Source organism: Emydura macquarii, unplaced genomic scaffold (genome assembly GCF_026122565.2).
Source record: "Emydura macquarii macquarii isolate MOO-44397 ecotype Brisbane River unplaced genomic scaffold, CSIRO-AGI_Emac_v2 contig_383, whole genome shotgun sequence".
NCBI classification, from domain to species: domain Eukaryota; kingdom Metazoa; phylum Chordata; order Testudines; family Chelidae; genus Emydura; species Emydura macquarii.
In genome coordinates this window covers 6,387,196-6,403,288 of record NW_027130520.1, presented here as the reverse complement: position 1 = coordinate 6,403,288, position 16,093 = coordinate 6,387,196, and the positions used below count along the sequence as shown (strand labels likewise).

At 41.0% G+C, this 16,093-nt stretch overlaps 1 protein-coding gene across 2 annotated transcripts; it reads left to right on the top strand.

Moving 5' to 3' along the window:
- Positions 1 to 106: 106 nt before the first annotated feature.
- On the top strand, positions 107 to 13,540 carry FBXO43 (F-box protein 43). Of its 2 annotated transcripts, XM_067535951.1 has the most exons (6): positions 107 to 285; positions 1,111 to 1,155; positions 9,092 to 10,635; positions 11,595 to 11,697; positions 12,580 to 12,768; positions 12,894 to 13,540. In XM_067535951.1, exons 3-6 carry the CDS (start codon positions 9,116 to 9,118, stop codon positions 13,140 to 13,142), a joined length of 2,061 nt encoding a protein of 686 aa, XP_067392052.1. In that variant the 5' UTR covers positions 107 to 285; positions 1,111 to 1,155; positions 9,092 to 9,115; the 3' UTR covers positions 13,143 to 13,540. The 2 variants fall into 2 exon arrangements, with proteins under 2 accessions (XP_067392052.1, XP_067392043.1); XM_067535942.1 differs by lacking the exon at positions 107 to 285 and having other exon boundaries at positions 296 to 1,155; positions 12,894 to 13,502.
- The last annotated feature ends 2,553 nt before the right edge of the window (positions 13,541 to 16,093 follow it).

Below are 16,093 nucleotides of genomic sequence, written 5' to 3'. Positions count from 1 at the left end.
AGGTTTCACCTTAGGGTAAAGTCTCATCTCAAGCAGGCTCTCTAGAAGCAGTACCCCCTTGAGGCGATTGGAGATGCTGCGGGAGAGAAGGGAGACACATAGCAATGGAAAAGGGTGGGAAAAGGGGGAGAGAAGCAGCCCTAGATGTGTGGGGAGAAGCGGGACACGGAGTCTAGCCCTGGGAAGGGTGGAGGAGAGACTATGGAAAACGAGGAGGAAAAAAGCCTGAGAACGGTGCAATGGAGGTGGGGGAAGGACACAGCCCTGGAACTGGAAGTATTGAAGGTGGGGAGAAAGGGGGTTGGTCTCTTCAACAGAACTCCCTCGGATACCCCCAGTCACACGCACTGGGGTGGAGGGGCTGCAGCTGTAGCCGCCTCCCCCGCTGTGTTTGCTCTGGAACCTTTCTTGGCTTTGCCCCCGTGCCAGGAAGCAGCGCTGGGGCGGGGGAGGAGGGAGGAAAAGCTACAGCGGTTGATAAAGGGCGGGCAGTTCAAATCCAAGCGAGGGAAACTCACAGCAGCCGCATGAGGGGAGCTGCTGCGGGCTGGAGGCGGCAGCTCCTCACCAGGGCAACGAGCTGGGGCTGGAGCCTGCGGGCGAGAGAGGCTCGGTGGCTACTGCGGCGGCAAGAGGCAGAGAGCGGCGTCCTGGGGGGGCGGCAGGATTTGTGACCACCACCGCATCTCGGCCTGCGGGTGGGATGATGTTAACCTCAGTCCCCATCACTCAGCCCCATTGACTCCCTCGGAGAAACCCCGTCACTTGGGGGCAGAGATCTCCCTTGAGTTGCCGGAGGAGGAAGGTGGGGTGGGTGGGAAGCTACTGCCTTGCCGGCGTCCATCATTCAAGGTGGCTGAGAGACCCACACGTGTTATGCCTGGTCTAGTCAATTAGCCTCATTGCTGCTGTTAAAGGCGCTAACTGCCCAGCTTACGGCCAATACATGCATCGACTACTCGGTTACATTAAGTATTGTTGTGGCTTGAACGGATTTTGCCTCTGAGCTGCCTACGACCTTTGGAACACTGAATTATTTTTGCTGCTGCCTTTGCCTGGTTCTGGAACCCGGGCCCCCAGTAAAGTAACTAAGGCTGCTGTTCCCCTCAGGTAGCACTCCTCGTCTGAGGCGCTCAAATTGCTTCCCAGCGCTGGGTAAGTAGCATACCCGTTGTGCAGAGGGATTTAGCTACAGCCTCCTCCATAGCAATTCACATTGTTGGGGTGCAACGACTCATTTTGAGCCAATTAGATTGGGAGGCTCGCACAGCTTGATGAATGGAGGAGAATCATCAGGTAAGGTTTGCTTGCTGCAGCGACCAGACTTGATTTAAGTACTGGAAAAGACTATTGGTGTCTGTACCAAGAATTCTTCTCCATCCTTTTGCTTAAAATAGCAGGTGTCCTAAGAAAGGAGGACAGAAATAAATTTGGTGATGAAGGTAATGTACACCTTTATATTACTAATCTACAAGGGAGACTTGTGGCTGAGTGAGTTCAGAGCCCAGTCCTCCAACTGGTAGTTCTTCTAGCCATTCTGCTCTTTTTTTTGTTTTCCAGTAATCAATGCGTCTTTGGGCCACTTCATCAGAGGGATTTTCTCATGGAACACCTCCACTCTAGACATCCTAATCCTCCCATAGCTTGGTTCTCAAAATATTTCATTCTGCAGACTGTCAAGATGCACTCTGCAGCTCATTGGTGGCCCATAGATCATAGTTTGAGAACCACTGCATTAGTATAATTGAACTATGGTATATAAAGGAGGTAGAATAGGCATCAGGAGATGTGTGTTGTTCCTGGCTGTGGAAACTGACATGCTTTGTGGCCTTGATCAATTCTCCAGTTCTCTGTCTCAGTTTCCGCACATGTGAAATGGGGATGATGACACTTCCTTTTGTAAAGTACTCTGAGATCTGCAATTGAAAAGTACTGTATGGCATCTAAATGTCATTGTGCTACCAAATTATTGGATTAAACATGTTTTGTTGTGTTAAAGGAGAAAACTCTTATAAAACACCAAATCTAGAATAACTTGAATAAAAAAATTTTTGAAAAAGGAATCCTAAGGGAGGTTTTAAATATCTCACTGAATTACAAAAGAAGAAAATATTTCACTCTAGTGGGAAATATCAATTAATCCTCAAATGGAATTAGACATGCTTTGTATGAATTTGATGGATAAATGTACGTTAGTAGGCTTTGCAAAGGTTTTTTCCCTTTATTGTTGGATATGCATCATTAGGCCCTCAATCCTGCAAAATCTTATGCACAAGCTGAACTTTCCTATTGTGAGTAGTCCCATTGAAATTGAAGTCAAATATGTGCAATAAGGGTTTGCAAGATTGGGGTGCATGTTAGGAACTGTTATCAAGAATGATTATGGATCATGTTCTGTTTGTCTGCTCTATTGCAGTGCTTCTCCCCTAGAATTTTAAGAAAACATAGTGTGATAGCAACCCAAGGAAGTTCGGAAGCTTTGTTCCCTTCTTACACCTGCACCAAATTTTGTTAAATTTGTAGTGCTTGGGATGTTATTTAATGTAGCCTTATTTAATAATTTTCGCCTTATTTCTGTGCCAGTTAAGATCTCTGCTATACTGTTACATGACGGTTTTTTTCCCTTCACAGTAATCCATTCCTTTGAGACAAAAAGAAATGATGAAATGTTACCTTTTAAAAAGTATAGGGTCCTAACAACAGCTTTTCATTTCTTCTACTTTCAGTTATCTGTAATGTTACAGCTAAAAGTAAATATTGATTTCCCACCTCTCCTCCATCCTCACTGTATTTTGACTGTATTGGAAAGCAAAGCCCTGATCCTGCAAACACTTAGGCATGTGCTTCACTTTAAATACGTGCATAGTCTCATGAAATACAATGGCACTATTAATGTGTTTAAAGATAAGTAAGTATGTATATGTTTTTGCAGTATTGGAGCGTTGAATGGCTTTTTTAACAGCTATTTAAAAATATTTAGCAATTAATGCTAAAACAGCTTTGTCTCATTCCCTTCTGGAAGGCTTTCAGCAATCTCTTTGCAGACAAAGTGCCTTTCTCTTCATATGGCTGATTTATATCGATCCCCTCAGCATGTTTCTGTTGTGTACTCTGTAAGGGGCTCTGCTCTGAGCACTTCCAACATATTCAACTAGGCCTACCTAGTCCTTGTGTCCTGTACTTGTATGTGTTACGCTGTCTAGATAAGGGGGGCCCCTGAGGTGTATTCAGGAGCTCTGATTACTCTTTTCTACACCAGTCTCATGTTGGGGGTGTCACGTGGGCTGGCTTGAGTTGGGGGTGGCATTTAGTATATTGTGTGACATCAGTATGGCAAAATCATAATAATTCGTGTGAGATATATCATGTCAGGTACTGTTTGAAGGGCTATATTGTGCTGAGTAAGATAAATATACTCATGTTCATGTATTATATGTGAAATGGAAGTTATGAATGTATTTGATATTTCTGTATGTCAAATTGGGCTGGCTGGGACACACCCCAGACAGAGAGAAGGCAGAACAATAGCCTGCATGATGGCCCATTGAGACTCTCGTGGATGCAAGGGGCCCAGGAAGAAACTAAAGGCATACCTGAAAGTCACCAGGATTGGCCCATGTGACTCTGGACTCCATTTTAGTTCCTGCAAGTTTTCACAGGCCGCATGGCCAGAAACAGAGGGTATATAAGATCAAACCAGAGGAACCATTTTGTCTATGTTCCTGTCCAGCTGCAGACACACACCTACCTCTACCTCTGGATCAACTCATTTTGCAACTGAACGAAGGACTTAGATCCATCCAGGTACTGGATGTGAACCAGAAGGAACTATACAAGCCTGCAACTCCACATTTCTTCCAGAAACCTGATGTATATGGACTTTCAATCATTTGTATGTATCTGATTTGCCTTGACCCTTTAACATTTCTCTCATGGTTTGTTTCTTCCTCTTTATAATAAACCTTTAGTTTTAGTTACTAAAGGATTGGCTGGCAGTGTGGTATTTTAGGTAAGATCCAAACTTATATTGGACTGGTACTTTATCTGACACCTTGGGGTCAGGAGAACCTTTTTAAGTAACCAGTCTCTTTACTGGACCTAGTGCTGATTTGGGAGCCAGGAACTGGAATGCAGTAAAGGGGGCTGGGGGCATTTGTGGACTGGCTTTTTGATATCCAGCGTGGGGAAATCAGAAGCAGTTCATGGCTGGTTGGGAAGCTGGGCTTCAGTGTCACCCACCAGCACGGGGAGAATCTCCTCTCCTTTTGCAGCCTGCCCTGACCTTGGCATTATCAGTTGGCTACCCTGGGCACAGACGGGTCACAGTGGCATAGTCGTAGCAGAATCCACAGAACCAGAACATTTGGGTTTTGGATCAGAACCTCACGCTATTCCAAATTTTATAATTTTATATTGAGAGTGTTAAAGGTTAAAGTTAGTCAAGATGAGTGAGCAGAGATCATATGATGCTATGAGTGGAAAACAGCTTAAACAGTTATTTAAAGAGAGAAAATTAGCCCTTAAGAGGGATATCTCAAAGCGGAAAATGAGAGATCTGCTCAGAGACAAGGATCTGAAAGCAAGGTCTCCAGCTAACTTCCTCACAGAGACAGCAGCGGCGAAAGATCGGCAGCAAGCCGTGAGAGAGAGAGAGACCGGGTCTGCAGCATGAGAGAGAAAGAGATTCTGAGGAGGAGCTCAGAAGGATGAGACTAGAATCTGAGGCAAGAATTTTCAGACTCCAAAAAATAGATGAAATGAGAGAGAGAGAGCTCATCAGCAATGGTTGGAAGCTCATCAAGAGTGGATGGAAAAAGCCAGACTCCACCTGCAGATCCTGGAAAAGCAGAAACTGTATTGCTCTGGAAGCCCAGCTTCTCTTAACAGCGATTGGGAAGAAATCTTGCCAATTTATGATGCTTTTGATGTGTTTAATACTGGTATGGTAAATATATGTAACCAGGTAATGTCACCCAGTCCCAGAGGGAGTATGAATGTAAGTCTCCTGTGTTACCTGTAATCAATAGGGAAATTTATGAAAGGGGGGGGGTGCATGACTGTGAGCAGTTGTCCATGTCTAACCAGGTATGCTGTGACAAGGAAGAGAGTGTCTCTAGCCTTGGGATTGCTTTTCTGAACATACAAGCTGCTAATCTGCTGGGGGAGAAAAAATCTCCAGTGTTCTGTCCGTGGAGCAGGCAGAGGGTGCCTCACAGCTTATGCTGGTGCAGGATTTATCAGTTGATATACCTGAAGTGGTTCTGGATTCAACTGAGACCCAGGAAGGAAGTGTTCCTAAACCTGGGTCTGTTGGGGGTAGTAATTTGCCCATGGGGGAAGCTGCCCCGGTCCCCGAAAGTTTGTCGGAGAACAGCCATGTGGGCTGGGACAAAGGAGGGAAAATTTCAGATTGTTTGGATGTTAAGAAAGGCAGGTTATCTGCTGAGAAAGAGTTCATCTCCCTGCTTCTGTCTAAAGAGGAGACAGGGTGTGCCTCTCAGTTTATGCAAATTGAGGGGGTGCCAATGGTATCAGATTTGGTCCTGGACTTAACTGAAACCCAGAAAGAGTCTGTTAGGGATCAGGGAAATGTTTCTTTTGAGCAGGCCATGGATGAAAAGGGTAGGGGCAGAATTTCTGTGAGAAATGGATTGTTGCCTAAAGCTGCTCCTGAAAGAATAAAACCTCCTGATGGCTTTTGCAAGCAGTTTTCTGCAACTGAAGGGTGTGAAAGCGAATTGATTGAGTTAGCTCAGGATGAGTCATTGCCTGTAGCAAGCAACAGCTTAGATGTTGGGAAAAGTGATTCAGTTTCTAACTGCTGAAGTTTTCCAAATGTGGATGGATTCACTGACTTCGTTTTAGAAAGGTCCAGTTTGGATACCTTGGAAAAGGTTCCAGATGGGGTGAAAATTATCAAAAGGCTTAAACAGCCCTGTAACCAAGTGACTGTGCTTAACCCTGTTTATGAGATGCTAGTGAAAATGGTGGATATCTCTTTAAAACCTAGTCCAGACTGGAAAGGGATAACAGTTAAGAACTTGGAAACCAGTGAACTAGCTAGTGGGGGTGTTTGATGCAAATTACCTGCCTGACAGGGGAGGGAAAGGAGACAGGTGTGGCCAGCTGAAAGTGAGTTGGGCGTGTCTGGAACGGCTCTGAATTGGAGCCACATGCAGAATGAGTTTGTTAGAGCTCAACGAAAAAATGTTTCTTTAGAGGGGGCCAGAGTGGGGGCCCAAAGCCTAGCCCCAGCAGGCGGGTAATGTAGAGGTAACAGAGCAACCAGTGGGGAAGTATGTGTCACTAGTGAACTAACTAAACCCTTACAACTGTTCGTAAAAAATTGAATAACATTGTTACCTCCATGATGAACCTTACAAGAAAGAAGCCTGTTTTAGCTAAACATGATTTTGCTGATGATATGTGTGCCATTGTTAAGTCTTGTAGTTAATTTGTTGTTAGTGCAAGAATTGTAAAAATGTACCGTGTGCCTGATATTTTGTGAAACCCTTGAAACATGTTTAAAACTGAAGAGGGAAAGTTCCTATGATGTATTCAGCAGTGTCTAGGGACACCCCTTTCTACACCAGTCTCGCGTTGGGGGTGTCACGCGGGCTGACTTGAGTGGGGGCGGCATTTAGTATATTGTGTGACATCAGTATGGCAGAATCATAATTTTGTGTGAGATATATCATGTCAGGTACTGTTAGAAGGGCTATATCGTGCTGAGTAAGATAAATATACTCATGTTCATGTATTATATGTGAAATGGAAATTATGAATGTATTTGATATTTCTGTATGTCAATTTGGGCTGACTGGGACACACCCCAGACAGAGAGGCGGCAGAACAATAGCCTGCTTGATGGCCCATTGAGACACTCGCAGATGCAAGAGGCCCAGGAAGAAACTAAAGGCATACCTGAAGAATTACCAGGATTGGCCCATGTGACTCTGGACTCCATTTTAGTTCCTGTAAGTTTTCACAGGCCGCATGGCCAGAGGCAGAGGATATACAAGATCAAACCAGAGGAACCATTTTGTCTATGTTCCTGTCCAGCTGCAGACACACACCTACCTCTACCTCTGGATCAACTCATTTTGCAACTGAACGAAGGACTTAGATCCATCCAGGTACTGGATGTGAAACAGAAGGAACTATACAAGCCTGCAACTCCATATTTCTTCCAGAAACCTGATGTATATGGACTTTTAATCATTTGTATGTATGTGATTTGCTTTGACCCTTTAACATTCCTCTCATGGTTTTTCTTCCTCTTTATTATAAACTTTTAGTTTTAGTTACTAAAGGATTCGCTGGTAGAATGGTATTTTAGGTAAGATCCACACTTATATTGGACTGGTACTGTGTCTGACACCTTGGGGTCAGGAGAACCTTTTTAAGTAACCGGTCTCTTTACTGGACCTAGTGCTGATTTGGGAGCCAGGAACTGGAATGCAGTAAAGGGAGCTGGGGGCATTTGTGGACTGGCTTCTTGATATCCAGTGTGGGGAAATCAGAAGCAGTTCATGGCTGGTTGGGAAGCTGGGCTTCAGTGTCACCCACCAGCACGGGGAGAATCTTCTCTCCTTTTGCAGCCTGCCCTGACCTTGGCATTATCAGTTGGCTACCCTGGACATGGACGGGTCACAGTATGTTCTGATCCACTCACTCTGGAGATGTTTGGACTTCTGGCATAGGAACCGCCTCCTCTGATGGTCCCAGTACAAGTCTGGTCATGTGTCATCTTTTCATCTCAGCCTACACTTACAAGTATTTATTATTTTACTGGCAAAACTCAGTCTTTTACCTCATCACCTGCCAGTATTCTGCATCTGCCTTGTTCTTGCCTTTTCCTAAGCATTAGTTTCCCCACACTGTGTGTTGTGGTCTTGTTACTACAAAGAAAAATTCTCTCTCTTTACACATCCACCACTAGCAAATGGAATACAGTGTAACCTTAGAGTTACAAACTGACTAGTCAACCACACACCGTATTTGGAGCTGGAAGTATGCAATCAGGCAGCAGAGACCAAAAATATACTGTACGTTAAAGTACTGTGTTAAATGTCAACTACTAAAAAAAAAGGGGGGGGGGGGGAACATCTTTTTTTTTTTTTTTTTTTTTAAAAACATTTGACGAGGTAAAACTGTTTCTGTGCTTGTCTCATTTAAATTAATATGGTTAAAAGCAGCGTTTTTCATTTGTATAGTAAAGTTTCAGAACTGAATTAAATCAATGTTCAGTTGTAAACTTTTGAAAGAACAACCATAATGTTTTGTTCAGAGTTATGAACATTTCAGAGTTATGAACAACCTCCATTCTTGAGGTGTTCGTAACTCTGATGTTCGACTGTAACAAGAAGAATGACCTTTCATTTATGGTGATTTTTGGTAATTCAATGCCCTGAACCCATCAAAGCATAATCCTACATAACAGAGGGTGGCACAACACCCTTTTTTTTTCTCTCTCTTAGCAGTGGGAGGTTTAGGATTCTTGGTACACTGAAAACATCCTACTCTGGCCTATGAAGACATATTTTTGTCTAGGATGAGAGACCAGCAACAATCTTTAGGTATATTTTCCAAATTACAAGAGTTAGAAACTTATACATAGCTAAAAAGCTTGGAATTGGAGTGTCTGTTGTTCCCGTCATTTGAAAAGAATATATCCTTTCTCACTATGCAAAAAACTATTATCAAAAGCTTTTTCTCCCCACATACCCTGGGGAGAATGCCTAGTCTCCCAGTCTCCATAAACTGTATAACCATAGAGTACGAGCTATTTTACCCTAGATCACGAAGAGGATTGATGTAAAATAATGAGGATGAACACAGCATTAAAGTATTTACTATCTTTTTAAATATCTATAATGCATCCATCATACTAGTGTGTGAATGCTGTTTCCATAGAAATGCAGTAAAACTATTTTTTTTCCACTATGGTTACTATTTTGATGATAAAAGAACATGACTTAAATGAAAAGAAATCATCTTAGATATAATTTGATATACATTGGTAACTGTAATTTTAAAATAAGTTCTTTATGGTTCATTTTAGAGATAAAATGCTATCTTAATTTTACAGAATCAGAGAAATTCCAAGTGAAAGATGTCAGAAAGCTGCTCAGTACTGTCTATTCTTAAAAGAGGCAGGTTGACTTCTCCCAGCAACAATGTGAAATACTCCAGCTTCAAAGACTCTTGTTCAACGTCCATATTTCAGGACAGCGGATACAATGGATCATTAAAAGACCCTAGTTTTGATCATGCTGATGGAGAACGTAAAGATGAACAGAGCACAAGAGGTCTATCATTACTACATGAGTATTCTGAACATTCATACCCTAATTTAGTAATTTCAGTGTTGTCTCCTATTGAAAATGAAAGGAATTCTATCTCCATAGCTGAAAGAAAAGAAGCAAATGTAACTACAGATTTTTTTGAAACTCCTAAAGTAAGTAAAAAAGATTTATCACTGCGTAGGAGATTGCTTCAGTCTAAAACTGCTTTGGGTGGCATTGTGGGATGCTTTGAAAGACAAGCCAGTTCTTCAGGGTGCAGTAGGAAAAAAACATCTCCTATTCTCAGTTTTGAAGAGAGACTTTCAAAAAGTTCTTCTTATTCTCCAAGAGATAACACTTACAAACCTCTAGTTACTAGCACTTTAAAAACTGAGGAGGCTAGTCCTGCTTGCCAAAAATTGAGGCTTGCTTTTTCACAGCAAAGGACTTCTACAGTAGATGATTCCAAATGTAAAAACAACTTGTTGTCCGAACCTGAATGTTTATCTCCAATTCTCCGTAATACTTCTAAGGAAACTATTATTGACGAGACTCTTAATGAGTTCAGTGATAGTGCCCTTACAAGCATTAATGATGAAAGCACCTACCTGGAATTTCTTAGAACCCCTACATGCTGTATGTTGTCTGAGACAAATAAGGATAAATTTCTGACTCCCGTCAGCAACCTAATATCAGATTTTAACTTTGATTTACTTGACATAAATACTCCCCCCACTCATGTAGTAAATGACTCGGACCTTTCAGCACCTGAAGACAGTGGGTTTAATTCCCTTGGCTTGGATAAATCAGAAGATTCCTCCTCAGATTATGAGGGATCTTTCCAAGAACTTCGAAAACAGAAGGAAGTTTCCAAACCTCTGGATGCTAAAAGAAAGCTAAGAAAACTAGACCGAGTGAGGAGGTTATCCACCCTTCAAGAACGGGGTTCACAGTCCGAGACAGAGGAAGACTATCATATTACACTAATTAATTCAGAATATAAATTAAAAGTAGCAAGAGACCCTGCCAGTGAAGACAGTGGATTGGTTTTTAATAAGGAGAATAGTGGAGATTTGGTTCTAAGTCTTGCAGATTTATCAAGAACACCTGCTTTACAAGTAGTCCATGAAATCTTCATGCGAAGCAAAAGAAAAAGACCAGAGCAAAATGGACTCTTGGAGAACACTGAGAGAGCTGAAATGTCTGTATTAGAATATATTCTTGCTGGACTCATAGGCAAGAAAATGGGCCTTGAAAAATTAGATATTTTAACAGAATTAAAATACAGAGATTTAAAGCATATTCTTGCTATAGTTTTAGGTGCTTTGACTGTGGAAAGCCTATGCAGGTAAGAAATACAACTGTATATATTCTTTCTCAACATTTTGAAAATTAGGATTTTTTCCTGCTAATGAGATGGGGAGCTGGAACAGTGGCCTGAACAGTGTTACTCCCATGTAACAAAAATAACATTAATTTACTACTGATGCATTTGAAGCAACAAAGAGATGTAAGAACTTAATTACAAGTGCATTCTAGCTAACAATAATAGACTTACAGTATTTACAACAAAATATGGTAACTATCAGTGGAAAATATTCATAAATGTTAAGCTCAACTCAGTTCCCAAAACATAAGTTTATGATGCTGCAATATTTGAATAGCTGTAAGTTTTTAAAGAATATTTTAGTAAAATAAATAAATAAATTAATCATTAGCATAACAAGGCCCCAGGGAGTTCTGGTGTAAGAATAGGTTACCCAGCCCCTTCTCAATTCCCATATCCACCCCTCCAGATGCCTAGCATCTCCCCCAGCTGGTGCCTCCTTCAGTCCACCATGAGCTCCCCAAGGACTGATGCAACCCCCTGACCTGGGTCCCCTTCAGTTCCACTCCAACGCCTTCCCCCACTCTCAACAGCTCTGATCCAACTCCCCAGTTCTGCTCCAAACCTCTGCTCCCTAGCTCCTAACCCTCCCCACTCTTCTATCCTATGCAAAGCAGCCAATAATTTTTACATTGTGTTCTGTCCTCTGGGGGTGGGTGGGGGGTGGTGGATCTCCTGTATTTAATTCCACATGATGATGCAGAAGCATATGTGAGGCAATATTATGTTTCAAGTCAAGTCTATAAAGTGGACTTTGTTACAGTTGCAATAGTCTGCAAAATAATCAAGGTAACACTTTAAGACATGATAAAATTTGGAAAGGGTTAATCTTAGTATTAAGATCTTAATGAGCCACTCATAAAAACTTAAGCAAGATTTGAAAGGTGGATGATACTTTGTTTGGTTTTTGTTTGTTTCAGTATTTGGAAAGTAAGCAAAAACTGGCGTGAAATTGTTATACAAGATAAAAATGCGTATCAGAGGAGAAAGCTGTACATAAAACAACTGAAGGCAGAAGCTGGGGTAATGTATCTCCCAAAGGCAGTATTTTTCTAAATATGGGGGGAAGGAAGATTTGTGGTGAGGTGAGGGGAAGAATATAAAGATCCTAGCGAACTGCAGAAATCTGCCAGCTGACAATGAGTTGTTAAATCTTTACCCAGTAGATATGATTCAGAACACAGCCATTCTGAATAAAAATGTTATTTTTAGTCAGCTTTTTTTCCTCTAGCCAAACTTCAAGGAAAATGTTTAAAACATGTAATACTTGTTGGAATCAATAGGACTTTCCTCAAATTATAACAAATTTAAAGTGAACCAGGTTTTGTGGCCTAAAATCCTTTCCCTTCTTCTTACTGTCACATGCCTCGTTTCAACCTCTCCTTTCTTCCTTTTCCATTTTACTCACTGCTTGCAGGTCCAGTAGAACTAAAATTGTGACTCCTTCCCAATTGTTTGATTTGTTTTTTCTTTGTGGCTTAATTTACCTCTAGAGTCGGGGTTCCCTGAAATGACCTGGAAGTGATGAAGATGTGAAGTGATTATCCTATAAGCAGTTGAAAGTGCTTACTATTGAGATTTCTGAAGTAGGAAAGATATCAGAGGGAGTTGCAGGGAGAGATAAGGTCTTGTAAATGATAAAGGAGAGTCAATTTGATCACAGAACTGATCTTCATAGACCACAATGTTTTCAATTTCTTCTTCTTCTTTTTCTGTTTTGTCCCACCTGTCCATTAAATACTAAACTTTTGCTTGCAGAAATGTACACAATGTGTTTTGTACCTCTTTATTGTGAAAAATAAAAATAGTTCTAAAACAAAAACCCCTATATTAAACAAAGCTCTGGTACTTATCTTGGTACTCACTGAAACTGAATTCTGTTTTTATGATCATCATCTGTAACAGGGAGGTCTCTTGCATGTTGAAGATGCTGCCACAAGACTTAATATTCTAAGTAGATCTGCTCTAAGACCTGTTCAAGCTCAAGCCAAAACTGCTGTGTTACAAACATCACCTTCTTGCAATGACCATTTAACACCTACAGGATGCAGTTCTGTTCCCCAGTCAACTAGTAAACAGGAAGAGTATCTTAAGGTAAGCAATGTAGCCAATTGTTAGAATTGATTATAAAGATTTCTTTAGATGAATCTTGGACTTCTTAAGATGTACATTCAAGAATTGAAGGAATTAAATGTTGTTTTCCCCCCCTCTTGCTACAGGTTGCCAAAACCCTTTTTATTGACGAAGCTTTAAAACCCTGTCCAAGATGTCAGTGCCCAGCTAAGTATCAGCCCTTAAAGAAAAGGGGACTATGTAGCCGAGAAGCTTGTGCATTTGACTTTTGTATTTTATGTTTGTGCACCTTCCATGGGTCAAAAGAATGCAGCAGTGCATCTGCAAAATGGCGAAATAAAAAAGATGCTCTTCCAGGAAGTGCCCAAAGCAAGAGAAATTTAAAACGACTCTAAATTTGTAAGGAACATAGGTTTCCCTATTCTCTCTTGATTCTTGATCTTGTCTATATTTTTATTAATTATGCATATTTGGAAAGTAATATTGTCATTTTGCCCAATAATTAAGCTGCTGATTTCTCATGTACATATCTTAAACTAACTTAGTATATTTTTGATAAGTTTTTGAAAAAAGTGAAAAAATTTTAAACTTATTTTTATGTCTTGTTTTACTTGTCATGTAGCCAGACACTTTCAACATCTTAATTTTTCAATAAAGTACATTCAATATAGTCTTATTTTACAACATCATTTGAAAATATAAACTTTGTGATTCTTGTCTCAATGACAAATTAAAGAGAATGAATAATTTAATTTTATCTTTTCTATAGGCTTTTTATGAGACACTTAAAAATTACAACTAGGCGCTTTTTTTTTTTTTTTTTTTTTTTTTTTAATGCTATGATAGCATTTCCTCTGAGTCAGTGCTTATCACCTGTTCTATCGACAATGCTGCTAAAATAGATTAGATTTTTTTCTTAAACCAGACAGGACCATTATGATGATTTAGTTTAATCTCCTGTATTACACAGGCTGAAGAACCTCCCCCAGTAACTTCTGCATCAAGCCCATAACTTCTGTTTGAGCTATAACATATCTTTTAGAAAGATATCCAGTCTTGATTTAAAGAGTTCTGGTGATGGATAATCCCCCTATGTAGTTGTTCTGGTGGTTAATTATCCCCATGTTTTAAAAATGTGCACCTTATTTCTAGTCTGAATATGTCTAACTTCAGCTTCCATACATTGGACCTTGTTATGCCTTTTTCTGCTAAACAGCCATCTGTCACAGTTTCAGGGTTAGCTGCACCTTAGCATACCCCTTGCTCCCAGTCTTCCTCGAGGGCACACACTTAAAGTTTCAGGCTACCTGTCATCTCTCTTGGGCGGAGACCTGCATCTCTCTCCCTCCAGACTGGGAATTTAGGCTTGCAGCCCCTCTGCACTGCACAGTGATTTTCCCAGCAAGTCTGACCAGGATCCAGCACCTGTGGATAACTCTTCTCTAAGGGCTACAACAGTGTATACCAGTTACCAACGAACCTTTTTAAAATACAGTGGGAGCAAGAGACAGAGAAAGGAAGGTGTAGGTCCTCTACTGAATGAGGATGGAGATGACACCAACAAGGCTAAGGTATTTAATACCTGTTTTGCTTCAGTCTTCATTAAAAAGGATAATGGTGACAGATACTCAGCACAATTAATATTAACAAGAGGGAATGAATGCAAGTCCAAATAGGAAAAGAACAACCTAACAAATATTTAGATAAGTAATATTTAGATAAGTAAACCTAACAAATATTTAGATAAGTAATATTTAGATAAGTAAGTTGGCAGGGTCTGATTAAATTCATCTTCAGATCAAGAACTAGCTGAGGCAATTTCATTACCATTAGCACTTACTTTGAGAACTCCTGAAAGGTGAATGGAGGATTGGAGAAGGGCAAGCATAGGACTTATTTATTTATTTATTTATTTGTGAAAGGTACCAAGAGGACATAGAGAATTATAGACAAGTTAGCTAAACTTCAATAGCTGGAAAGGTACTGGAAAAAATAATCAATTTATAAGCATCTAGAGCAGGGGTGGGCAAACTACAGCCTGCGGCCCACATATGGCATTTCATCAGGCCTGCTCCCCCTTCCGGCTTCGCCCCTTCCAACCCGCCCTTCTCCGACCACATGGGCCCAGCTGTGCCCTGACCTGGAGCTGCTCCTGGCCCTGCGCAGCCCCACCCCTTCCCCCCCATCCCAGATGTGGCCCTCAGGCCAAAAAGTTTGCCTACCCCTGATCTACAGGAGAATAGGGTTCTAAGGAATAGCCAGCATGGATTTGTCAAGAACAAATCATGCCAAACTAACCTAATTTCCTTCTTTGACTGGCTTAGTGGCACGGAGGAAGGAGTAGATGTGATAGATCTTGATTTTAGTAAGGCTTTTGACACAATCCCATGTGACGTTCTCATAAGAAAACTAGGGAAATGGGGTCTAGATGAAATTACAAGCAGGTGGGTGCACAACTGGTAGAAAGACCATACTCAAAGAGTAGTTATCAAGAGTTCACTGTCAAAGTGGGAGGACATAACTAGTGGGGATTTGCAGGGGTTGGTCCTGGGTCTGATACTAATCAATATTTTTCATTAATGACTTGGATAATGGAGTGGTGAAAGTATGCTTATAAAGTTGGCAGAGTACACTAAGCTGGGAGGGGTTGTAAGTACTTTAGAGGACAGGATTAGAATTCAAAATGACTGATAAACTGGAGAATTGGTCTGAATTCAAGATGAAATTCAATAAAGATAAGTGCAAAGTATTTCACGTACAAAGGAAAAAATCCAATGCACAACTACACAATGGGGAATAACTGGCTAGGTAATATTACTGCTGAAAAGGATGTGTGTGGGGTTATAATGGATCACAAATTGAATATGAATCAACACTGTGATGCAGTTGTGAAAAAGGCTAATGTACTTCTGAGGCATATTAACAAGAGTATTAGCATGTTAGAATATTAATATAAGACATGAGGTAGTTGTTCCGCTCTACTTGCCCCGATGTGGCCTCATTTGGAGTTCTGTGTTCAATTCTGGGTGCCACAATTTAGGAAAGATGTGGACAAATTGGAGAGAGAGTACAGAGGAGAACAACAAAAATGATACAAGGTTTAGGAAAAGTTTAAAAAAAAAAATTGATGATGTTTAGCTTCGAGCAAAGAAGACTGAGAAGGAGACCTGTTATCAGTCTTCAGATACACTGAGCGTTCTTATAAAGAGAATGGGGATCAATTGTTTTCCATGTCCATTGAAGGTAGGACAAGAAGTAATGGGCTCAATCTGCAGCAAGGGAGGTTTAGGTTAGATAGTAGGAAAAACTTTCTAACTATAGGGGTAGTTAACTTTTGGAATAGGCT